We start from the raw sequence: 27,120 nt of genomic DNA, 5'->3' as shown, positions 1-27,120 counted from the left end.
GATTCGATACCTCTCCACTGGAGGAGAGCCCATGGAGCTCTAGGTGGTCTTTAAAGCTGTCCTCCCTTGGTAGAACCCCTGAGGAACGGCAGCGGGGATATCATTACCCATGCCGAATCTCCCCTCCGCAGGGTGACTCTAGCCTATAGAGTTTATATCTGCTTTTCATGCCTCCAACCAAGTCACTGTATCATAGATATTTTCCATGCTGGACACATTCCCCCTAGCGGGGGACAGTGGTGAATATGCACACAACCTAACACATGACTTAGTCCTCCAGCAAGTGAGCACATTAATCCATACTCTCAAATACTTAAGATAGCCTCCTGCTATACCAGCATATCGGTATCATCATCTGTACAAGTTCCTCTATGGCAAAATTCTCTCTTGGATCTGATACACCTTGGCTTGCAAAGGCGTTTAGCACAACTTTTGCTGGCTTGGACAGCATAAAAACCTTGGCTGTGCCAATTTAAATGCTTGGCTCCCTGGGATGGTTTGGGGGATGGCGTCATCTGGTAAGTGGCAAAGTGCAGGGGGAAATAATCCTGTTGTATGCTCCCTCCTTCTTTCCCTACCTGGGGATCTTCTTCATGATACAAGAGAAACCCTCTCCCTGTACCAATTAATGACATTGCTCTAAAAAGCCCCTTGTGATCCAGCACTACAGAAACCTAGCTCCCCCAATCCATACTCCATCACACACCCACTGACACTCACGCACATGTACCATAGATGGACCAACTGCGGGGAGCCTTCAGAGTATATTTGCAGAGCATGGGTCACCCATTTGCTCACACTATTTTATTATGGGGAATAAATTCCTCTTCAATTCCCTTGCCAGGAGAGGAGGCAGTGTGGGGGGAATAAGTGGAGATGTGCTTCCGTTATCCTTTTCTGAGCACCCTGCTATGAAATCAAGGGGCAGGCTCTAAAAGGAAGGGTAGAAACCCCATCATTTGGGATATTTAGAGACCCAGAAAACGTGCAGTAGGGAACAGTCCTGCACTGGCTCTGGGATGTGACCTAACAGGACTTTTCCCTCTCTACCTTTCTATGATTACCGAGGATTTTAAACCCTGCCACTTTAGCTTCAGTGAAACATTGAGAGAAGAGTCATAACTCAGCTGGGATGGAGAAAGCCGCCTGAATAAAATAGGATCCAACCAATAATGACACCCTCCGTTAAAGCAGACCTCAACTGAACCTATAACTATAGACTGTGAAATGCTAGATCAGCATTTATGGTTCGGTTTGTTTGGGTTTTTTAAAACGATCTGTGGCTAAAACCTAAAAGAGCAAATCCGGACTCGAGGGCCCTATTCCTACCTCTGCCACTGACTTACTCTGTGACCTGGGAAGAAATCACTTAACTTCTCCATGTCTCCGTTTTGCTACCATTAAAATGGGAGATAACACTTCCTGGCTCACACAGCTGGGAGGGCTAACTCGCCTGTATAATGCTTTGTGTTCCTAAAATGGACGATGTCACAGAAAAACCAAGTGCTCATGTACTTCTTCGATGCAAGCCCTGGAGAGGAGAACACTGGGAAAGAGGGGGGCAGGTGGAAGAGAACAGAGATGGGTAGTATAAAAGGAGGAAAGGAAAAGAAAGAAGAGGGTGGCAACGTTGGAGATTGGCAGGGACTGGCCACACACTGGTAATACTAGCCACATCACCCAGGCAGGGCTCTGTGAGTGGCAGAGATGGGAAGGGGAAACGAGGCACAAAGAATCCACAGGCTGTTTGGTGTGGAGTATTTTTTAAAACAAGTGCATTTTCCTGAGAGCTCCCACCCATAGCTTGATCTATGATCCTGCAACTCTGAATCATTTTTAATTTAATGCTTCTGGGAAGTGGGGAGGAAGAAAACCATCAAGCATAGGCACAGTTCGCAAGCACTGGGTATTAGCATTTGGCAGCATTTATTATAGCTGTTTATGGTGATATAAATTAGGTTTATACTGATATAATTAATAACCCTAAATTTAGGTATAATAAATAGCAATATTTATCCAGAACTGCAGTGTCTGGAGAAGCCCAACAAGAACACAAAATGCTGACTACTTCTTTGTGAGTGTGAGTGTGTGAAGATTGTGAGTGAGCGAGAAAGTGAGTGTGTGTAAGGGAAGCAGGTGTGTGCGAGTGTACATGAGTTGTGTGGGGGGGCTATTTATGGGAGTATCACAAGCGTGGATGCAAGATTGCATACGGTCATACAAGGATGTCAACAGAGCGTGCAACTATATGTCAGGATGTGTGTCCGTGGGAGGGAGCTTGTGAGTGGCTTTACCACTGCACATAAACGCATTTGTGAATGTGTGTGTAAATGGAATTCTAGATACTAGTCCACTGTCTGCATCTCTTGGTCAGAAAGGCTCCATTTGTGCTGCCATAATTAAGTCTATTCCAATTGCCCTTGAAGACCCTGATTCAGGGTGTATTGCACAGCTCTGACTAATAAATCTAGTTTGAGGCTACAGCACAGATTTCAGCTCAAGTGACAGATGAAAGTGGGTTTTTTTAAGCAATTTTGAAAAGTTTCAGCCAGCCTATATTAAGTTACATAACTGTAACTCTAGCATGGTTCTTGCCTGGTTTTCTGTGGGAGTGTTGCTTGTTGCCTTTGAACAAGCCACACCACAGCGAACTATTTAAAACATGGAAGTTAGGCAGTTTTGAAGAGAAAATATACCAAGTCTCCAAGCGCATCTGCACAATTTTCATCCAGAGATCTGAAATGCTTTCCAGAGGTGAGAGAGCATAATTATCCCCATTTTAGGGGGGAGGAAGCTAAAGCACAGAGGGGTCACACAGCAAGTCAGTGGGAGAGCCACGAATAAAATCCAGGTCTCCAGACCCAGATTTTACAATAAAGCGGGTATGCTGCCTGCGTGCAAGATCACTCTCTGCTAACCAGTTCAAGATGGCTGCTATTGCCGAATGAGTCTCACACACTGTGCTCTCGCTCTCTGTATATTGGTCTTTATATTGGTTCTTTATTTCTTTGTTTCATTTTTAGCTAAAATAGTTCTTTTGAAAAGCCATTCAGACTGCTCCCTGCCCTTGGAAATATATAATGCCCACCTCTTGACGAGAGCTAGGAGAGGCACTGATAAAGAACCTCTAATACTTTACTTAACATATATAACAAAATTAATCAGGTCTGTCATTTGATTGGCTACATGCCTGACTGCTGTTCTCTGGGAAAGGGTATAGGACCAGTGCATTCAGTCAAACATAACAACAATCACACTGTGATGCTCACAATTTCTTTTGGGTTTGTACAAAGCCAGGTTCAGCTGTGATGACTGTTGTTGAGCTATGTTTTTATATGAAAAGCACCCCCCCACACACACACACACACACTTCATTTACGGTCAGTTCCAGAGCTGTGATTCCTTCCATTGCTGAAGGATGGGGATAGATTGTAAAAGCACTGAAAGAAATGAAGAGCTGGGGAGGTCGGGGCGGGAGGAGAGATGTTTCCCATCTCGGCCGTGTGCTGCTGGAGTGTAATCACATTACTGCACTCATGTCTGCGTTAGAGGAATATTTGCCGCGTGTAACTTTCAGATCACATTAGCCAAAGCAAACAGCGAGGCCCTGCTTGTCTTGTTACTGCACGAGGCTTCTGGAGTGTGATCATGCAGTGCCCTGCTGGGATGAGAGTGCACTTCCGTTGGGCTGGGTACGGCGGGGAACCACGGGGGTGACAGGGCTGCTAGCAGGAGCCCTTTGTAAATGCCACGCACTGGCATCCATCTCCATGACTGGCGATGAAGTATTATGCATGCTTTGGCACCAAGGGAAGATAGGGGGAGGAGGAGCTTCAAAGCACTGCCAACAAAGAAAAATTAATCCTCTCTTAAATAAGGAAAGATGCTGAGATAGGGGGACTAGAGCAGCATTAATCCACGGCACAAAGTGGGGCAGGGAGAGATTGATAGAAGTCTGTGCTTCCAAAGGGGAGAGATTTGCAATCACTCTGCTCATTAAAAAGCCACAGCCAGGCAGGGATGCTCAAGGTAATCATCTCAATCAAACTGCCCTGGCTGGCTCCTCTAAGAGCCTTCCAAAAGAGAAGAGGAGGGCATTATTTCCTCCTGACCCTTTGGGCATGGGGCTGGGAGGGGAGGCAATGAGATGTGGGGGGAGGGGGAATCCTGGCCCAGGAGAGGCAGGGAGTAGGGCACGGATCAGCAGCCTTTGGCACGCGGCCCGTCAGGAAAAGCCCCTGGCGGGCCGGGCTGGTTTCTTTACCTGACGCATCCACAGGTTCGGCCGATCGCGGCTCCAACTGGCCGCGGTTCGCCGTCCCAGGCCAATGGGGGTTGCGGGAAGGGCGGCCAGTACATCCCTCAGCCCGCGCCGCTTCCAGGGAGCGGGCACTGGACTGGGAGTCAGGAGGCCTGGGTTCTAGTCCCACCTCTGCCACTAACCCGTGTGACCCTGGGCAAGTCACTTTACTGCTGTACCTTTGTTTCTCCTCTTACACTTTGCCTGCCTTGTCTATTTAAACTGTGAGCAATTTGGGGCAGATACCACTTCGGACTGTGTACATGTGCAAGGCTTAACACCATCGGGCCCTGAATTCAGTCAGAGCCTCCGTGCACGACTGTAATACAAACTAATAACAATCCCAGTACATGGCTCTCTTGACTCGTTTATGGCTCCCAAGTGGAGGCCGACACAGAAGTATCTCACTGGTGTGAAAACTGGAGGTTTTGAGATCATTCACCTCTCCAGCTATTATTTCTGATGGAATTATGAGAAAGAAGCGAGCCTGGGGGGGGATATCTCACCAGAGCAGAGGGGGCACAGAAGGGTGAAGCCATGTTAATACACAAGTGAGATGTCTTCCTGCCCCCTAACACTGGCATCTCCATTCTCTCACTGTGTAATAAATTGGAAGCTACAAAAGCAGGTGGATGGATAGAGTTAGGCACTTTTCTATCGCCTTCCACCTCAAGATCTCAAAGTATGTTACACACTTTAATTAAGCCTCACAACATAATTATAAAGGGTGTCACCAGGAATGGGGGGATTAAATTAAAAGATGGGGAAAATATACACTGAGTATCAGAAACCCTTCCTGTGCATGCTATACTATGTGTTAGGTTGTGGAATAGTCAATGTAACATTTGAAACTAGACTAGGTAAAACATTCGTAAAGGTACCATGGGCAGCAATCCTGCATTTGCAGGGAGATGGACTAGATATAGGTCTTTTCCATCTCTAACATCTATGTTTATCCCCATTTTACAGCTGGGAAAACAGAGGCACAAAAAGGCAAACTGAAGGCTTGCCTAGATGAACGGTTAGTGCACAGCAAGCTGAGTGTAGATCTACAGCACACTAGCCTGCCATGCACTAACTGGCCAGGCGGACCTGCTACTGCACACTAGAAGTTCCCTACTGGGCACGCGCACTTATCTACCCCCATTCCAAGGTCGAGGAGATCAAAGCACAGCAGGGAACCTCTAGCGCGTGGCAAGCTAGGGTGCCATAGATTTGCACCCCAACGTGCCATGCACTAACTGGTCATCTAGTCAAGCCTTGACTGGCCCAGGGCCATGCAGTCAATGGCAGAGCCAGGAATAGAACCAGGATCTCCTGGCTCATCTCTCAAGCAAGAGGTGCTCCCGTCACCCGAGTCAGGTTTGAGCTCCTCTGCGCCTGGTGAGGCGGAGTTCCTCCTGGGTGACATGAGCACAGAAGTGGCACTTCATCGAAGTGCCATGCAGAGCTCTGTCCTCCCCATTGAGGTCCCACCCTTAAAGAGTCACCTCCTGAATGCTTGAGAAAGAAAGGTCAGTCGTTCCCTCCAGTCCTCCATCTGCTGAAGATTTTAAGTACAGTGAAAGGGAAGCAGGGGGAACAAAAAACCCATCCACCTTCCATTTGCCTTTGCTGCCTGGAAGGATTAGGGTATTCAATGCCTGCAGAGACCTAGAACACTCAGGGGTTGTCTTTTTCCATCAAATGGAGCTGCCAAGCTGCTGTTGTACCCGCTTCCTTGGAGGTGATATATCATGAATGACATGATGGTTCATAGCATTGTGACAGGCTGGGGAATATCGAAGCAACCTCCAGCACCTGCCCACTGAAGCTTTTGCACCAACTCAGAATGAATTGATTTGGGAAGTTTGATAAAGTTCTGTTCGGTTTCTCTCATTGTTTTTCATTTTCTGCTACTGTCTCTGCACCTGTGGGGTCCCATCCAGCCTGTACCCAAATCAGAAGGGTCCACAGGCCACAGGGAAGGGTGTTCCCAGAAGATCCCAACACAGTTTTACACACTCAAGAAGTCTGAAGGAGCAGCCAGACTTTTGAGTGCTTGTCTGAACCAATTTCCCAGACTTTTGAGATTAGCCTATTATAACAAACTGTGGCCATGCACACGCATGAACCACGGTCACCAGTGAGGATCAAAAACTTAACACCTTCAGCACCAAAAATGGAAGTCCCTACACCTGACCAAAAGGAGTAACTCCTCTAGCTGTAATCAGCAGGTAGTTATAATTGCTGAGGCCTGTCACCAGGGGGAGACATGATCACCCTAAAAGAAGACAGTGAATATATTATAGTGCCACTACCAAATACCCATTGCAAGTGGGTAAACTCCATGTTCAGAAGCATTTGGGGTTTCCCCAAATACCCCCCCAAGCCCATCTCATCTAGCCCAGTTCTAAAATAGGGTCTTCTCTCCACCTCACTGGCTACCTTGTATTTCAGGTTTCTATGTCAGAAGCAGGACAGTGCTTTCTTCGATTCAGTCAAGAGAGCGAGGGAGTGAGTGACCATGTATGCATGTGTTGGGGTGGAAAAGGAGTGAGCATGCAAAGAAGACTCCGGGAGTATGTCTGCCCAGTAAAAGCCGTGTACTACTAGCCTACCTGGGCTCCCTTGAATCCAGCGAGCAAGGGTAATAGCAGCGAAGACAATGCAGCGTGGGCACCGCAGCACAGGTAATACAAGCCCAGCAGACACCCAGGGTACGTACTCAGCTCATTGTCCGCTCTGAAGTCCTCCCGGCACTTCTATTGTTACCCAGGCTAGCTCAGGTAGGTGAACCCACGCACCGCTTTTGCTGTGCAGACATCCCCCAAGGGAATCCAGAGCAGATCAGCATTCCCTAGGCCCAGGAGGACTCAAAATCCCTCAAGAAATGTGAGTGGGGAGATGAAGGGAGCGTCACTGGGTGGAAGTATTTAAATGAAAGCACAAAGGTAAAATAGATCCGTAATCCTCTTCCCCCCGTCTCAGGCTATGCAAAACATCAATTAAAGCAAGTTATTCCCAAGCATTGCTGTCTTGCAGGTGACGTCTGCACTGAATGATTTAGCAGGGACAGATGGATTTCTGTTTAGCCAGCTAGAGCCAAGTTAGGCCATGTGGTGTGGCAGAGCTCTGCCCTGGCAGCTGAGGGCTATTATTGCTACTCAGGGTTCACAGTTGTGAAATCAGACACCAAACAAGTGACTATTGTGTGGCTATATGTGACTAACACAGGAATGCCAGGATCCATACGAAGGATGTTCTCCTGACCAACAGCTCCCAGAGATAAGGCTTGCTGCCCAGACTGAGATAAAGTTTCCCATATAGGTCCAGGGAAGGCTTCTCAGACAGCCCCAGGGTAAACAAAGGTTGTCACAACTTACTTGCCATTGATGACTCCATCTGGATTGAGCATGGGGATGATTTTGAAAATGAAACATTTCCTCAGGAGCTCAGCAATGGGGTCATTGCTCACGAGGAACTCCATGGTCCCCTTCATTACCCAGCTGGCATTGCTCTCCCCAGGGTGAACACGTGCCATGAGCACCACATAGGGACGATTGCCTATAAAACAGAAAATAAAACGTAGACAGGACGTTGTTTTGTATTTTATCTTTGTGGGTGGCATTTTGCCTTTTAATCCCTGGAGAGAATAATATGACAATAAGCCAACAGAGAGGCAGTGTTCCCTCGGTTTTGACATTTCCTAATTCTAAAGGCCATATTTTCATCCTGGCTGTCAAATTTGCACACATGATTTTGCACATAGAACCCGACCATCCCTGAATTTGCCTGCATAGACAACTGTATGCACAGTTATAGGGTTTTCTGCATGAAACTGCAGCTTCAGATTTCAAGGCCATTTATGAAAGTTTGACCCTGTAAGTTAATGACAAATTGCACTGATGCTTAAAGGTGACAGGACAGGATTTCATTTGCTAAGGGCCAACTTCACCTTGTGTTTCTCCTTGAGCAGCTGATAACATTCCAAGCCCCTAAGCATCTACCTGCCCTTAGGGTTTTGGCCTGAGATGCAAAGTATTAGCACTGCTGGGGGAATCAAACCCACTGGTGTTACAACTGTGCAAGTGACTTTGCACAAAATAAAGGAAGAATAGAGATATAGGTTTTATCTAGGCAGGCTGCAAAGAGGACAGTCTCTGAGGTCAACCATCACTACATACTCACTTAAAGTAAGAGAGAGATTATTTCCCTGATTTAAGTACATATAGGTAGTGCAACTAGTGACACGTATAGTTACTATTGCCTGACACATTCAATTATAAGACACTGTTTTCAGTTGCTTATAACTTTGCCAAACTAATTGCTGGGGTTGAAATTTTCAGTGCCAGGTGTCTGCCTAAAGCTGAAATATTTTGGGAAATTTCAGCTAAAAATGTTGTTTTGCCCATGTTAAAAAAAAATCTTACAACTATTGCATTGAGAAACGCTAGCACCTTCATGCTTTAGTGAAGGGAGTTGAAACTTGACAGGAGTTAGAGGGAGTCACCATGATAACAGGGATGTGTCTTTTGCTGTTCCTGTGAAAAAATGTCTAAACTTGGCCAAGTTATAAGCCTTTGAAAAATCTCAGTTTGCACATTCCGTCTTCACTAAGCATGCTCCATGAGGGAGAGGCAGGATCTGGGAATGGGGATGATCGGTGTTGGAATGGAGGAGAAGAGCACAGGAGTGGGGATATGGGCAAGAACTGGGGACAAAAGTGAAAGAAAAAGAATTATTTTGCTTAAAAATAATATTGTTGGGAGTATTCACAATGTTGAGCACAACTTTGTGTATTTTGGTTTTGTGCAAACCAGCCTTTGTTAGTGTCACACCAATGCCAAGATGATTTTGTCCAGTTCTATCAGATCATTTCTGAAATATGTAACATTATTTTGCTGTACCTATATTGCTCAAGGGGACCCTGCTTGACAAGCCTTTGGGGCAGTATCAAGCAGAAACTGTGGCCCCCACAAAAGGAATCAGCTGCACTTTACTGCGTAAGCAATAATATTGTAAATAAATACCGAGTTAACAAATGATAATACTTCGCCCTCCTATAGCGCCTCCTGAGGATCCCAACGTCACCCGTGGATTTCTAACCACTTTACAAACATTAATGGATTAATCCTCATAATGTCCATGTTAAAAAAAAATAGGTATAGTAAAGAGAGGGCTAGTAACTTGCCTGACAAAACAAGACTGTGGCAGAGATGGAAACAAAATTCAGATTTCTCATTTCCTACTCATTTGTATCAACCCATAGACCATGCTTCTTCTTGACAACTGCATATGCAGTTCTTTAGTTATTCCTCATTGTAAGTGTCTGGGCTACAGACTCAGATCTAGAGTTAATTTCCCTGTCTTTCTTTCTTTCTTTCTTTCTTTCTCCCTCTTTCCTCCCCAGCCCCCTCGCCTCCTGCCAACGAGTAAGCGGGTATAAAACAATGTAAGCTGTACCTGTGATCTGAGAACTCACACAGAGCTGCCGTATCATGAGTCCAGTAAAGCACATGAACTAGAACTCAGTTTCCCAACAGCCTTATATTAGTTCCACATTGTTCGCATACTATGACTCACTGATCAAAATACAGAAAATGCCTTGAGCATTTAAAAACTGCACGAAAGGATCACCCTGGCCTTTGAAAAGCCACTAGCAGCATTTTGCCAGTCTCAGAGGGTGAGGCTGCTATTCCGTTACAGCCTCTATGCCATCTGGCTGTAGCACTTTAAAGTAGCAACAAGCAAAAACTTCAGCCTTTGCAAAGACATCAGCTACATTTTCCCATTTCCAGACATTTTCTTCTCTCCCACATCACCATGATTTAGTGCGGTTTTTCAGTCTCACTGCTGAGTTAAACTTATGGGGCTGTGCAGTTGTAGCGGGGAATGGGGCTCCTGAGAACTCGGAATGGACAACAGCTGTAAATAGCACAAAGCAAAATAAAATGTGTTCTCTTTTGCAATTGATGACTGCAGCTTTAACAACTCTTATCTCTTCTCTGCGTGGGAGCAAGTGCAGCATGTTAATTGAGAGGCCTCGTTCCAGCATATGTATTTCTGCCATCAGCCAAAAGGAAAACCAAGAGCAGGGTCAGCGTTCTATCCACAAAAGCCCTGGAAGGTTTTGCCATAATTTTGCCAGTGATGTAAGAGGCCTGAATCCTGCTCACCTCACAGGACGACCCGAGACCCCTTGTCTCAGCTGGACAATATGCTACAAAAGAGGCTGGAGCATGTCCAGAACTTATTTCTAGAGACCCAGCGGAGGTTATTTGAGTTTTTTCACTTGCCTGGGTTCTGCACCCTCCGAGGACTTCTGCAAGGTGCTGAGTGACCGCATCCCTCACTGAAGACAATGAGTTGTTGAGGGCATTCAGCACCTTGCAAGATTGGGCCCAAGGGTTCTAGCAAATTCACGGGGGGTTCTTCTCCTGGCTTCACACGTGAATGCTATTGAAATTTATCAGCTAACAGTAGATATATGGTATGGCTGGGGTGGAACACATGACCCTTGGAACACATGACCCAAATAGAGAGGCCTCTGGTACATCAACTGAAGCCTCCTTTCAAAACACGCAGACCCTACAGAGCGAGTTCCTTACAAGTGAGCAGCTCTGACATTCCATCCACAGGAGAGTTGCAATACAGTTGCATGCCAACCACTGCGCTGCATGCTACTGGAGACCTTATTAGCACATGCTCCCTCCCTACCAGCACTCTCTGATAAATCCCATGCAGGATTGCTGTGCTTCCCTGGATTGCACCCTGCAGGAAGACTAATGACACGCAGTAAATAGAACAAAGAGCTGATGACACCGCCATAAAACTCCCTTCCACTGAAATATTCCAGAAAGATAGATTTAGTTCTGTGGTAAGCAGGAGCCTAGGAGTGAGCTGATCTTGTACTTTAAGCCACTCAGACACTTATCTGCATTAATATTGCTTCAGTAAAGGTGATGAATGTTATTGCTCATGAAAGTGCTGGACAGCGGCTCTGGCCAATCATGCTAAGCATAGACAGGCACGGTGTGAGTTTCTTGGACACAAATCAACAGATGCAGCTCAGTCCTGACCTCCAACTCCCCCTGCTATTGCAGGGCTGGCTCCATACAGAGTTCTGCTGGGGCACCACATTCCTGACTCAATTCACCCCTTGCTATGCCACTGCTGGGCTACACACACAGCAAGGCCAGTGCACTTGACACCTGTCCTGCCTCTCTTTCTGCTGTTCCAGTCTGGAGTGTCTCCTAATTGTCAGTGGTGCCCAGTTGCACGTGGTTTCATGACATGCACAGTCACTCAGGATCTCTTTCTCACATGGGTCCTTCAAAGCTAAAATTTGAGACCAGATATAAAAAGTATTAGACCAGTTCTTAGATAGAATCCTTGCTGAATTCTGGGGAAGCTGCCAGAAAGCACGGGTTAGTCATTTATCTTTGCAAAGCCCACATGGCATATAACCTTCTCTGGGAATGTAAATAATAAAAAGAGAAAGCACAGAAACCTTTTCATGCTACATAAAGCCTCATCCAACTGATCATGTCTTGTTACACCGTGTTACATTTCAACATGTCCAGAATATAACGCAGCGCCAACAGATGCCAAGAATCCTGAGGTGAAGGATTAAAGAGACACCAACACCTCCTGGGAAACTTTGAAAAATGGCCTTTGAAGTAAGAATTCTGCTAACATATCACACAGTCCCCATCTCTCTTTCTCTTCCCTTCATTCATTATGACTCTGGGTATTTGCATGAAAACAGGGGCTGTGTGTCTTCCATACAGCTTGCCTGCACCTGCTGCTTAATCTTATACCTGTTGTCAGACTCCTCTGGCTATGACATCATCAAATCTTGATGCAAAGGCAATTCTGATGTTGCTGAAGATTATGACAGCAAATGAGGGAGCCAGCAACAGAGGCAGAGAGAAACGTGAGGGACCAACAAAATTCCATTGTCCCTCAGCATAAAGAACACGTGATGGGGAGCAGCACATTTCCAGATGGGCCCGATCCAGGTGGAGATTCTGAGCTCCTCAAATCCCAGGGTTCTTTGGATCTGACTCTGCCCACTGTAAAGATAAGCGGTATCAACACAATATAGGACTGGGATGTTCAAGGGAGCCTATAGAGGTTACATATCCAAAGCCCATTGAGTTCAGACTATATGGGTTTGGAGTCTCTCCATCTGCTAACACACACACACTCTCTCTCTCTCTCTCCTTGGAAGTTCAGGGCTGGACAACCCAAGTTTTTCTTTCATGCCTGCCCCTAAGCATGATAGGGCTTTATCTTGTGCAACACTGTTAATACACAGACATTCAGCACCCCAAAGCCTGACAGCTACACTAAGCCAGAGAGCAGACACTATATGGTGTGAGGCAGACACAACAAGGCTCCAAGAACACTGTATGGAATGAATATATAAAAGCAGCTGGCCGTGAGGCCACTGATTACAGATATCACAGGAGACGTGAGACATTGATACAGAGTTGTCAGTCTCTTTCAGTTGCCGCAAGACCTGGTAAGCTCCTTCCCACTCCATCTGTTCCATCCCTGCATTATTCAGGACATGTTTTTTTTTAAAGTACATAATACATGTATTATTATTGTTCCAAATGGCAAAAAGGGAACATTACAAGTGTAAATTGTCTCAGCCGTGAACCGCCTGTTCTCTACTTTCATACCCTGAAAGGTGGGGTGTTTCAGGCTCCAGGTTGCTTGGCAACCTCCTTTTGTGCGTGTGTCATTTGAATTCATTCACCTTTGAATCCAAGATGTTCAGAGATGATTGGCCAGTCAGAACACAGGCACACGCTGCTCAGGCTGGGTGCGGCTTGACACGGTGCCACTGCTGGTCTTTACACTCGGGGAGCTGTCAAATATGGCTTTAGATCTATTTTGAGGCATTTGAAAGCCATGGGAAGAAGTTGCCATGCATTATTTCTCCAGGGACATGGCACCTTGCCTACAGAGCATGGAGGATGGCTTGCCACAGCATCCCCTTTTCCTCCTTCCCACAGTCTCCATGCTGCTGTTAGCACTAACACTGATCTCACAGATTGCCCTTCCAACAGATTATCTAGTTGGCTGATGTAGCTGGCACTGGATTAGGGTGAAAGGAATATGAGTATCTATCATTCACAGCTCACATTCGACCCACTCCATAGCCTGAATTTGTTCTAAAGACAGTAGGCAATTTGAGATGTTCTCAAGTATTTTGTACTGCAAATCACCAATTTTCATTCTGGCTGTTTTGAAAGTCAGGCCTTGGGATGAGAGCAACACAGGTTGCCTTGTTGTATTGAGGCAATCTATCTGAAGCATGGCAGGTAGAAGGGGGATGAAAGTACTATTGCTTTGTAGGATTGCCACCTCTTAGGTACAAAAAACCAAGACATCTGGAATGATCCCGATACCATAAACTGGACAGCTGGCATTGTGTATGGAGTGAGGGATAGCTCAGTGCTTTGAGCATTGGCCTGCTAAACCTAGGGTTGTGAGTTCAATCCTTGAGGGGGCAATTTGGGGCAAAAATCTGTCTCGGAATTGGTCCTGCTTTGAGCAGGGGGTTGAACTAGATGACCTCCTGAGGTCCCTTCCAACCCTGATATTCTATGATTCTACCTTTACAGATTTCCCAGGACAGCTACTTCAATACAGAGATGATCCTGCAAAAACCTGGACAAGTGGCAACCCTAGTTCCTGGAGGGGTACATTTGTGAATGAGTCCTGCTGTGATGGTACCGGACAAGCAGGTGTAAGAGCAACTAAGAATTGCAGTTAGTGGGAGCCAGGAAGAGCAGGGGGCATTTAAGCAAGAGCACAGCCAAAGTGTATCCCACAGATGGGACTAGTCTGAATGCTGACCCTGGGCTGTGGGACCACAACTCCCCTGAGCTCTCTCACGTGTCTCCCAGGCCTGGGTAGCTGGTGTGTTAAGTCCGGGGCAGAGGTCCGAAGAGAATTGCTAAATCCGTGGGCAGATTTCACTTGAAATGAATCAGGCAGGAGAAAAAGGCTGAGAAAGTTTCCTTTGTCATAAAACATTCTCCCATGGCAATCTATAATGATGGGGAAAGGAAACTCTGATAATTTATATGACAGTGTAATGGGTTCAGGGTGACATATGATACTTTATAAAAAGTGAACCTGAGAGGGACAGAACGTTAATAAGTCTCCAACTCCAAAATGGTAATATTGTAACCTATTGCACCAACATTTCATGCTGCATACTCACAGTTCATACACAGAGGTACCTATAGGTTACCTGATTTGCAGTGCAGACTTCAACCAACTAAGGGCAAAGGTTTGGCAACCCTCCAGTGATTTCTCTGGGGAGTCACACATGCAAGAGACCAAGCGCGCCTTTGGCCTATTACAATGTACTTCCATGGAGTTGTGCCTGCTTATGCCAGCAGTGAATTTGCCCCAAGGACTTTCTCTGAACTCAGGTCCATATACTCCCCTCAGTCTACAGCTACCAACCCCACTGACTTAGTCATGGCTTCTTTCCATGTATAAAAGATAACATGTGGCCCAATGGGAGAGACTGCAGATGGGGTCAATGCAGATAGGGTCCCCCAGGGTATTCACAGGGAATTGCAAATTGCTGTTCATACTGTGTGCAATGCTCCGACTGGTGCCTGGGGCTTTTCTCCCTCTGAAAAACACAGTTCCTCCCCAGTCTCCTGTGCTGACACTGCCTGCTCTCTGAGCATAACAGCAAGGAGGAAGAAGAATTGCTACACAGGGGTGAAATCTGGGTTAATGGGATGAAACTTAGCAAAGGAATATTTAGGCTGAATATCAGTGAGATCTGTTAGGCTGAGGAAGAGACTCCGCTAGGGAGTGGTAGAAGCTCATGTACATCTAGATTGCCCAAACACTAGAAGCTATTTTGTACAGAACACTCCTACGCTGCCCAGTAGCGAGAGGAGGTGACTTAACAGACGTTTCCTTCACTAATTTCTATGGACCTATTCCTGAAGTCCTTACTCTGGCAAAACTCCCAGGGAGTCTGGACAAGTGAAGAATGAGGAAAAACATGACCTCAGGATTTGGCCCGATCATTCTATAACAGCAGGTTAAAATCAAGTTGGATCCCACCAGATTAGATCTCTAGCTTCTACTTTCCAGGTGTGACATGAAGAATGAAGCATGGGGTAGTGTTCCAATCAGAGCTGGGAACGAGAAGCATCAGATGCAGCAGGAAGACACGATACCCAGGGAAACAACCAACCATTTGTAGGGGAGAAGAGTTCAATTCGTTATCTGAAGGGAGGGCTCTGAAGCCGGGGGTGCACTCTGGTCACAGATACCTTCTCTATGGAATGGAGACCCATTTCCTGCTGAATCCCACCTACAGTATAAGAAATGCTCATTCTTAAACATATGCGGCATCTTTAAAAGAGGCACAGCACCATCTCTGCCTCTGATTTGAGATCCTCCTGAAGGGATGAGTTTTAACAAACACAAAATTATGAGGCAGCAGCACAATCAGTCTCCCATTATCAGAGGGATTAAATATCAATTTTTATCAAGAGATAAAGCATCACAGATTGGCTCTGATAGGAAAAATTAAATTCCTGGTCTCCACTTGATTTGATTTTTATCCCTCTTTTGCCCCAGAAATGTTCTGTCGGGGAATGTTTAAAACAAATGTTCATTCATCCCACACTAACCAAACTGAAAGGGTTTCTGACTGTATGCGTACATGTACGTGCAAGATACAGAAAAAGAGAAAGAGAGAGGGAAGAAAGGGCAGATAGTAAAAAAGAGAGGAGGGGGGGAAATCTTTGAACAGCAGCTTCTAACACTTCACAGCAGCAAAGCCGTCACAGCAAAGGCCTTTTGTAGGTTCATCTCCTTGGTGTTATGATTGCACTCACTCCTGGCACATTGCTGTCCCAGTCTGATCCTAGTCTTTAAAATAGTCTCCCCCATAGATGAGCACAGACTAAACGTTCCTCATATTCCACCTAAGAGAGTTTGGCAAGGTAGAACTGTCTCCACCTTTCAGTAATGAAGCTTGCCTTGATGGCTCAATAAAGAGCTCCAGATATCACTGAGCAAGGTAAGGGAGCAACCAATGGGGTCTTCTGTCCTTGGGCAGAGGGCTGGGTTGCTTCATGGGAATGAAGGTGTTGTTAGCCCAGGGAAGGAGGTGAACTTCTGCCATAAAGTACCTCATCCTCTAGTGGACTATGCTGCAAGGAGCAGGGAGGGGGATTAGGAGGAGACTCTAAATAGAGGGTGAAATTCCAGCACCTTAATGGGGCAGCTACAATATCCTAAGCTTCTGCCCCAGCAAGGGACAACCTCACCCATAAATGACATTGTTCTGTACATGGTTTTGAGTTGATGCAGATAGAATCAGACTGCACAGGGTGGCTACATTTTTCTGGGACGCTTAGGACTAGTTACATCACTGGGTGATCTGTGTTGTTAGTGATTGTTATCCATTTAGAATTCATTTTTTATGTAGCAATCTGCACACGTCTCTTCAAAGAACAGCTGTCTCCAAGTTCCATCTGAGCAACTAACATGCAAAGAAGTGCCTGAATGTTGCTTTCTGTGGCATCAAACTAAGGCACGCGGACTTCCAGGTGTAGTTTAGAGTGGTTCTGGATTGTAGCCTCACCTATCATCAATGTGCCTAAACTTAAGGTGGCATCTTGAGGCGGGAGAGAGAGGGACGTTGAAGATCTTTGTAGATGGGAAAGTCTGGGTTTGTTATCACACAGCCATATTCTCGTCTTCTCAGCAGCTGAATATTGTGTGCCGGTATGGGTTTGTAGCATACATAAAAAACTTGTCACTATGCAATTGAACACTATTATGAGAATTATCACAGGAGTGCTGAAGTCAACAGGAAGTCTAGCTTTCTGACCTCATACATATCTTACCACCATCCCTTCGAAAAGCATAATAATGATACAAGAATATGACCATGCAATAATGAACCCAGAATTGCCCATCTATAAAGATCTCCCAGATGTCAACTTAACTCAAGAAACCCTTTCCAGTTAGTGGCCAAAGCTCTTAAAACTCCAGGACTGCAACCAAAAGACAAGTAGCAAAGGCTGTGAAAAAGGCAGGGTCAACAATCAAGACCTGATTATGGATCCTACAGACCAAACACCTTGCTTCACCATGCCGTGTAAGATATGGATCAGTGCGAGCATATCAGAACCTCATGTGGGCATTGTAATTACCTAGTACATGAATGGAAAATGAAGGATAGCCCTATATGCTAATGTGGAGAAGGCATCCAAACCATGGAACACCTAGTGAACTGCACTTCTCTAAAAAATTTTCCCCAGAGGGACAGCCTTGACACATTCCATGTCACTGGAAGCCACAGAGTGGCTGACAAACTTGGACATCAACTTTTATGTTGCTTTTCAAGTTGTCATATGAAAGAAGAGGAGCACCTCTAAGCACAAGTGGCTTATGTTTATGGCTGGAGTACCAGGGTACCTTTTTTGGGATGAGAGTGGTGTATGTGGTCTTGGAAGGGAGGTAGGTTCTAGGATGAGCTTCAGAATTGATGAGTGAGTGCAGATGCTACCCAAAAAGGCAGGTTCTTTAACTTTGCTTATTCAAGGGTTTTCCTGGGTTTATAGCTTTTGACCACTCTAGCAACATTTGGTTAATGAGCCCTGCGTTATACACACAGCTGGGAACCATGCCCATCGCTTCCTTCATTCATGCTGCTGTATAAATGTGCAGACGTGCACATACAGTGAAATATCAATTTCCCTATGACTTTGCCAGGAAGGTAACACTCTTCAGAGAGCCTGCATAGCACATAAAATACAACTCTGTTCTTCTTCCTCTAATGATTAAATATGCAGCAAGTGGTTCTTTGGTTCCTGGAACCAGCTAAATAGGACATCTGAGAAGAGGCCGGATGGAGTACAATGAACTGTTATGTTTCTTCCTACAGCATCTGACATTACAGTAACAGAGATAACCACCACCAGGATTCTCAACCTTCATGCTTCAGGACATCAACTGACCTCCAGCTAGGGTCAGGAAGAATTTTTTCAAGGTGCTCTAAATGTGCACAGCAAGGCACGTGCCACCCTACCCCAGCCACTATTGGAGGCAAGATACCAGACTAGATGGACCATTAGTCTGTTCTGGAAGGGCAGTTCATCTGTTCTTACAAACCAAGTGCCAGGAAAGTTTAAGGAAGGATTGTTTTCTTTCTGAAAAGTATTGCACAAATGCGTCAACAAGACCAAGGAAACCCTGAGTGGAGCAGACAAGCTATTATGACAGCAACCATGTGACAATCCCACAGAGAAGAGGAGGGAACCACGTTTGCTATAAAGTTCACATATCACCTACTGTTCCTTTTCTTCCACCTGCAGCATCTTCTTGGAAGAGAAGAGCACATTCCAGTGTATCAGAGCCACATTTCCAGCATTCATTGACTATAGTTTCCCAAATGATTTTCAAGTTATTTATTTTTAAAAAATCAGTCCTGGCTGGAAGATTCTATTTGTCAAATAATGCGACGATGCAAGTGATGGTTGCTGTTCAGCTTGAATTTCTGGCACATTTAGTGCCTCCATCGGCTCACTGGCGCTGACTACGGTGCCACGCTTCGCTGATGGGATCCCAGCGCCTTCCTGCATCTTTAACCCACATTTCACTGGCAGAGCTTTGAACATTTCCAACAAATGCTGCCTTAGGGCCTGTCACTCTGCATGGCCTAAGAAGAGCTAGCTCTGGTTCCCACCTATTTGCCTTGGAGGTTCACTGGCCCTTAAGTCATTATTGCATTGGAAAGCCTTTGCAGCCACTTCATCTTCAGGTCTGGAAACTATCAAAATGCTTTTAAAATATATAACACGTATTTAAATAACAGACTATTCTTGTCAATCAATGTCATGACAGGCTGATGACCAGCACTGCATGGTATGACTTATTTCCCCAGAAAGCTTTTTATGTCAGTACCTTGTTTGCAAGGGATAAGGTGACATCCATTCTTTAACTGTTTAAAGAGTTAGATTGACAAGGTGGATGAGCTAATATCTTTTATCAGACCAACTTCTGATGGTGGCTGAGACAAAACTTTCAAGCTTCAAAGAGCTAATCAGAGTGTCTGAGCTAAATACAAGTTGGGTCAGACTGTTAAGCATAAGGGGTTCACACATTCTGTAGGAGACCAATTAAAATGAAGTGAGCAATTAAGGGTTAGCAGGCAGTAGGGTGTGTGACAATTTGTTGTAATGAGCCATAAAACCAGTGTCTCTGTTTAGAGTAATGATAAAAACCATATACCGTTAAACAAAAAACTCCTTGCCTACCATTCTAACACCTTCAAATATTAAAATGGAAAGAAGTTTGAAAGTTTAATGCACTTTACTTAGGCTGTTTGTTTGCTCTATGCATTTCACTCAGCTTGGATGATGAAAGCAAGCTAGTCAGTTTCTCAGTTCACAGTCCAGTTTCACTCTCAGGTTCTCATGCATCAGCTATTGGAATAACTTTTGGGGCATATTGGCAGGGTATGTTTTAGGAAGTTTGTGCTAGCGCTTCCCTGTGCCTATAGGGCTTCAGTTTCCATGAACGCAGAAAATATGAGCTGTTTGGTGGTAAATAGGCTGTGTTTCTGCTGGCTGGGCACAATTTTTACTTGCAAGTCGTGCCTAGGCAGATGAAATTAAAAGCTAGTAAATAAGTTAGTGGGATCTGCATGGCAAGGGATATTCAAACTGGGGAGAAAACTGGTTGAGGATCAAGGAAGTGGGTCTCGTACTAGGGAAGAGACACATCCACCAGAGCTTGTGTTCGTTAGCAAAGCAATCTGGTCAATAATTCAATCCATCTGAACGAGAGTTTTGCTTTATTAAGCACATCTCTACAAATGTGGGAGCTCATGGCCAGCATACTGTGCTGCATGTGCACATAAGGGTGGACGTGGGTCCGTTGCATCTTTGATGGTCTGGGGCCTAGCAAACATGAGGCACAGTGAAAACAGATTTCAGAGTAGCAGCCGTGTTAGTCTGTATCAAGTGGGCTGTAGTCCACGAAAGTTTATGCTCTAATAAATTTGTTAGTCTCTAAGGTGCCACAAGTACTCCTGTTCTTTTAGTGAAAACAGAGAAGCAGTCAGATGTATCACGCAGCCTGAATGCTGGAGACAACATGCACCCAAAGAATGCAGTTTATGAGATCCCAGAATTACATAGACACCCTCTTGCTGCCTCTTGCTCACTTACTCGCCGGCTGCTCTCATTTCTTTCCTCAGTCTGAAGCCCAATTCCTGAGTCAGATTGTGCTTCATCATGACCTCCTGGCTGTTGATTTTCTTGCCCTTTTAAAATGCTTGACAAAGGTGCCACAGAAAGAATTTGGCATCTGGAAGCCGTGACAGACACGACAGGACCTGATTTATGAAACGTAGCTAAACAGCTAGGGCTGCCAAAGGCCAGGATTTACACAACTGTGTTCCTAGAGTGGCCTTCAATTCCAACTCTCCAACCCAGCTGCAATACAAATTCCCTACTGAGTTATGGAGCGCCCTGCAGTAGCCTGAGACACTGATTTATCAGGGCAGACTTCGTGCCAGTGTTGTGAAAATAGCAGCCTGCCTCCTGCTGGCCACAGGGGAAGGAATGGCAAAGGGCCTGATTCTCCGCAGACCTGGACCTTGGTATCCTTTGCACCTGTGCAAAGTGGGCACAGAAGGCTACCACATTGAGAGGATAGCATTTTCCCGCACTTTGCACAGATGTAAGTGACAACACAATAGGAAAGGCAGGGAAGGATCAAGTCCTAGAAGTTTTTGACACCCTGAATATTATCCACATCATCACCTTTGCAATATTCCAAATGCTTCACTCAGGCATTTCCATTTTTGCTCTCCCAATGGAGGACACTTTTACCTTTCTTTCCACCTGTTCCTTCACATCTACCTGGTGGCTGCAGGACCACCAAGGTACTTCTATAACTTTCTATCCTCCCTTGGATGAAGAATCCCTTCTCCCATCCATACACCTCTCCTTTCTCTGTCACCTCTTTCCCAGTTCAGTCTCTTCTGCTGCTTTTTCTCCTCTCGCCCACACAGATTTCTGGTGCCTATTAACATCCACCTATTTATCTAGACATTTATACCGTGCTCAACATCATAGTATCTGGGTGCCTAGCAAATGGCCTAGATCAGTGGTTCCCAAACTTTTTTTTCCACAGACCACTTGAAAATTGCTTAGGGTCCCAGCGGACCACTTAATGGTCTTTTCAAATGTTTTTTTGTACCGTTAGCTATCTATTGTAAAGCGTTTTGGATAAAAGTACTATATAAAAAAAAATAATTATTAACTTTTTTTGTTCTACAAATAAAAGCACACAATTCATATTTTAATATCAGTAGCCTTAGCTTTCTAATACATTGGATGTGCCCTCTCTCCCCCGCTGCGGCAGCCTCCGAGCTGGGGCTGGGACGGAGAGGGGCTCCCTCTATGCCCCGCTGTGGCAGCCCTCAAGCTGGGGCTGGGAAGGAGGGGGGTATCTCCCCCGCCACAGCAGCCACAGAGCTCAGGCTGGGATTGAGGGCCATCTCTCCCCGGTAGCCGCAGCCCTGGAGCTGGGAGAAGATGCCTCTTTCTCTGGCCGCCACAGCCCTTCACATCCCAAATTCCTCCCACCCACTCTTCTCATCCCACTGCCCCTTCCCACCTACCCCCTATTATGCCCAAAGCCACCACCTCACCTTGCATGTGTCTCTTCTCCAGGGTCCAGGCACCTAATCAGTGGAGCCATGCCTGCATAGCTCCACTAATTAGGTGGGTGGCCCTTCATTCTCTCATGTGCAGCCGGCGAACTATCCGCGGACCACCTGAATGGAGCTCGCAGACCACTGGCTGTCCGCAAACCACAATTTGAGAACCTCTGGCCTAGATGTCATTTCTGGAGTCCTGTCAGTGTTGTTATGATGCAGCTGGTGACTAACTCCATCTATCCACCCCATCGCTGCAACATCTGAGCACCGCACAGACATTTATGAATGTACCCTCAAAGCACCTGTAAGGTAAGGAAACACTGAGACACAGAGAAATTGAATAGATACAGGCAGTCTCCTGGGTGCCAGGTCCAGTGTCTTATCCACAAGATCATCCTTTTTCCACTGCTTACAAGCTGGCGTCTGAATTTCTACCTGGCCAATGACTTAATGCTGGTCTACACTGCCCCACAGTTCAGACTACAAGGGCATGCACCAAAGTGCTACGCTGTGCCTCTCCTGTTAGATGCCAGGGAGCCAACTAAAAGTGTCCTAGCATTAATGTAATCTTCTTCCAACAGGATTACATTAATGTGAACTAAGAACCTTTTAGTGCGTACCTACAACGCCCACATGGGGGAGCTACAGCGCACCACTTTGGTGTGCACAGCTATTCACACCCCCGTAGTCCAAACTGCTGGGCAAGGTAGACATAGCCTGAGGGGCTCCATCCTTATTTTAAAAGAATGCTGCACCTCAGTATCCTTCAGCAACCAAACAGCACTGCAGTATTTCTAACATAACTTAAGTGTGCTAGACCATTGCTATAGACTAGAGCAGTGTCAGTTTTGGTTTTTTACAGGGGCAGACTTGGAAAGCTTCCTACTGGCACTGGCACACAGTCACACCCCGCTACTTATTTACACACTGAAACCTTCACACCCAATTTATCACACGCACCTCCACAAGGTGCCACAATCCTGAGACCTGCACCCATCCTTGCCTATCACAATTGTTTTGGGCACCAAAACCTGGAGAGTAGGAAAGAAGCCTCAAGAGAAGCGCTAGAGGAGAAGGTGGGAGGCCAGGGGAGAGAAGAAAGGTTGCAGGAGATCTTTTCAGACTTCTTGTAAAAGAAAACCTGACAAGATCATAGACAGGGGAAGGGAACTGAAGATGGAAGAGAGGCAACCTCATCATCACACCTTCTCATGCTTTCAACCCAAGACATACACACATTTGTCATGCACAACCTACCCTCCACCCAGACTCACAAACTCATACCCCTTCACACACTCACCTGTCCATACACCCACTGATCTTTAGCAAAAGGTAGGACATCTTTGCTCTGACTAACTCAATGCCTGGTTCAAGGAGCTTGAGCAGCACCGGGACTAACCTGGCAACCCCTCACAACAGCTCATTCAATGAGTTCAGTGAAAACAGACGAGAAAGGCTTGTAAAAGGAATTACAAAGAGGCAGGGAAATTACATTTTTTCTCCCATAGCTAAGTAGCACGACAATTGCAACTGATAGAGCAAATTACATTCTAAATGCACTGGTGATTTGATAGATATCATTTTACTAAGTGTTACTGAGAAAATGCCTTCTTTGGGAAACAGAGTTAAGATCCGGAACAAGGCCTGTCGGTTCTGGGACCTGATTCGATTATGTGGAGTTTATTCACAAAGTTAAGGAGAGGAAGATTATTAATTATTCAGAGATACAATGTCCCTTTAAAAAAATACAAAGCTAACCCTAGCGAAAGCAAATGCTTAAGAGTGTTGTGGGGGAGAGCAGGTAGCTGATGGCCTGAAAAGAAACACTTACATATAACTGTTCCCTTGTGGGAAGGGGAGGAATGGAATGGTAACCTGAAATGACAGAGGTTAGTCTTTTTGCTACTACTCTTAACTCTGGAGGTCACTCTAGTCTGGGAGATGAGAAATGGGATACAGAGCCTTTCAGCTGGTGCATGAGACCTTGAATCAAGTCCCAGCCAACAGAAATGGATTCCTGTGAGCATCGAAGAGCTGCATGGTGGAACTTTTGAAGTGACTTGGGAGTCTGAATCCAGTTCCTAGTGGATACATATCCACATCGGAACATCCAGCACAGCATTTGGTCTCCATGCTGATAATCTCAGTAGAAAGGCCAAGACCTGAACATGGAAATTAACGCCTCTCTCACCTACAGAGATCACTGTTCCTGCATCAGAGACAAGGGGGTGAGCTCAGAGAACTTCCAAGTGTCTCATTTTGATGTAGATGAGGACAAACCTGCCTCTTTTCCAAAGCACCGTTTCAATTAAAGTTATTCAATGGTTTTAGTCCTATTTTTGTTTAAAAGTTCTTATAACTGCAGTATAACTGCTACTGCTTAGTTGCTAACTAATTCCGGTTTTTGAGAATGCATTCGTTACTCACAAGAAACCTCAGTGGTTTATGAGCAAATGTCAGTCAGTGGGGTGTTTGCAAAATGTTCACCTCAACTATCTGTTGCATATTATTTGTGGTATGCGATTGGTCAGCTAAGTCACCTGGTAACAGTCCTGCCCACTAATTGGATAACTGAAACTTTTAAATGAAACAGAAAGGGTCTGATCCTGCACAGTTCCTGCAACTCCTATTGAAACCGAGTTGCAGTTGGGAGATACATACACCAGGCTCTAGAGCCACAAAAGGATTTAGGGGTCGAACTGCCACTTTAGGCACCTACAGCCAAAATTTAGATGTCTCTACATGCCTATGTTTCTGTCAGTAAAATCCCTTAGGTGCCTAAAGGCCTGCTGCTGGGCCTGGACACAGCCATCCAGGTGCCTAGCTCATGCCCCAGCAGTGTCCTGCTTGCCTACCTCGCCTGTAGGGCTTGATCAATTCTCGGCTTGGTCCCTGTACGAAACAAAGGAGGAGACACCTCTTTTACAATTTTTAACCCAGCTACGTGACATTCTGGGAGGAGGGGGTCTCTCTCAATCTCTCCTTCTGAAGCTGTTTCCCTTTGTATAAATAGTCATTGGAACAAGGACTTGAGTCTTCCACATCTGAGGTGAGTTCCCTAACCACTGAGCTATAGAGTCATTTCACTCTGGCCTAATGACTATTTATTTATACAAAGGGGAACATCTTCTATTGAGAGAAACCCGCTCCAGAGTAGCCCATTGGTTAGGGCACTCACTCGAGAGGGCGAGATGTGGCTTCAAATCCTTGTTCCGCATAAGGCAGAGAGGGGAAGTTATCCCAGGTCTCCCACTTTCTGGGATGGTGCTCTAACCACTGGACTAAAAGTTATAAGGGGACGGGAAAGTCCTCCCCACCCCCCAAAGGAAGGGCTTAGAGGTGCCCAACTCCAGGCCAGGGCTTATGTCTGTGAATCCTGAGGGGAAGGAGACGCCTTCCTCCAACCTGGAGTTAGTCACCTAAGTCCATTTGGAAAGGTGCCGTTTAGGCTATAACCCTCTTCGTGGTGTTTCCTATTGGCTATCTTAGATGATTTCCTGTTCAGTTTGCTGGGCTTTGTGGATCCCATTCTTAGGAACCCAACTCTCCCCATGCATTGGACAGGAAGCCCTGGCACCTAACTCAGGACTGTGGATTCTGTTAGGTGGAAGGGTGACTAAACATTAGTCGCTGCAACACTGACTCTCAGTCCCCTTTGTGGATCTAGCCCAAGGGACTCAGCACTTCAGGCCCAGCTCAGAAACAGGAGAATAACAAATGCAAATACTGAATAGCGAATACACTTGTTCTCCCGTTATCACCCTTAATATTGTGCACATAGAGCATTCGAAAAGAAAGGCCTGCCTACAAAGCTACACACGAACAAAGTCCTAAATAACTAGTAAGAGGTATGAACATAGTTGAACCAAATAGCAGTTCGTAATTCCAACAAATGTGCAATAACACAGTTCTGCACTACTCAACCAGCTCCTCTCGTTAGTGATCCTGGGCTGGCTAGCTCAGACTGGATAAGACAGTAATGTGTAAGTTGTAACATCAAACCTACTAACTGAGGACTGCCTTTTCCAACCAGCCATTGGGTCCTCTGCTACCAAAACCTTTAAGGCTCCAAGTCCAGATTACCTAAATGAGGCTGTAGAAGGCAATTTTTCAAAGATGGGGAAGCACCAGGAAACTCCCCAATCCAGAAAAGGATGAAGAGTCAACACGTCTAGCTCTCAGAGAGAGTGGGGAACACTTTGTATTGCTCTTAGTCTTTAACAGCTTCCTGTCTATCTCATAAACTCCCAGCAATACTATTTATAGAGTGCTTGCCTGTCTACCTATGCAGGTACTATTACGGCTCTCATCACTGTAAAATCTGAGCACCTCACAATCGTTAAAGAATTGATCCTCCCAAAACCAGAACCCAGGCTGGACAGATCAGCTGTTCTCTATACAGCATCAGGCTTTTCTTCTGGCCTTCTGTTACAGGTAATCAGCAGACAATGATCCTCTCCTCAAGGCATAGCTTCAAAAGACTGGCGTTTTGCATAACTGGAGCTGGGGAATTTGCATTAACTTCTCCCTAGGGATTCCCCAGGAAATCCTCTTAACGCTTACTGTCCCAAAAGTCCAGATTTGCCTGGCACATTTTCAATATAGTCTTTGAAACTCCCAAGTCTTACATCTGTCATATCCTTCCCCCTCGAGAGGTTACATACAATCCTGGCCTACAATAATACATAAACTTAATACAGTAAGGTCATTGCAGGAAATTGCCATATCTGTCACAACACAGTTGTAGTTCTCATGGAGCTAGCATGCTAAAAATAGTTGTGTAGCCGTGGTAGCATGGGCTGCAGTGAGCAGTGGCATGGGCTACCTGCCCTGAATACATACCCATAGGGTTGGGATGGGGGCAGGGGTTGTACTGGGAGCAGGCAGCCTATACTGCCATGGCTACTCTACTATTTTTAGCATGTTAGCCCGATGAGAGCTAGCGCAAGTATGTCTACACAAGCTGGGAATTGCACCCCGAGCTCCAAGAGTAGACAAAACCGAAGAAACTTGCCCAAGGTCACACAGGGAGTCTGTGGCAGAGAAAGAAGCTGAACCCAAGTATCACGTATCCCTAGTCATCTTAAACACAAGACTA

The 27,120-nt window shown here is 45.7% G+C and overlaps 1 protein-coding gene across 2 annotated transcripts in view; it reads right to left on the bottom strand.

The window, feature by feature from the left end:
* AGBL1 (AGBL carboxypeptidase 1) overlaps positions 1–27,120 on the bottom strand; it is a 400,010-nt gene that overhangs the window by 236,392 nt on the left and 136,498 nt on the right. For both annotated transcript variants that reach the window (XM_008165433.4, XM_042856651.2), the window contains one exon: positions 7,666–7,846. In XM_008165433.4, coding sequence (XP_008163655.2) covers positions 7,666–7,846 — 181 coding nt within the window. The remainder of the gene's footprint in view (positions 1–7,665; positions 7,847–27,120) is intronic.

Source organism: Chrysemys picta, chromosome 10 (assembly GCF_011386835.1).
Source record: "Chrysemys picta bellii isolate R12L10 chromosome 10, ASM1138683v2, whole genome shotgun sequence".
Classification (NCBI taxonomy): domain Eukaryota; kingdom Metazoa; phylum Chordata; order Testudines; family Emydidae; genus Chrysemys; species Chrysemys picta.
Note: the sequence above shows the minus strand (reverse complement) of the source record. Positions and strands in the feature narration are given on the sequence as shown.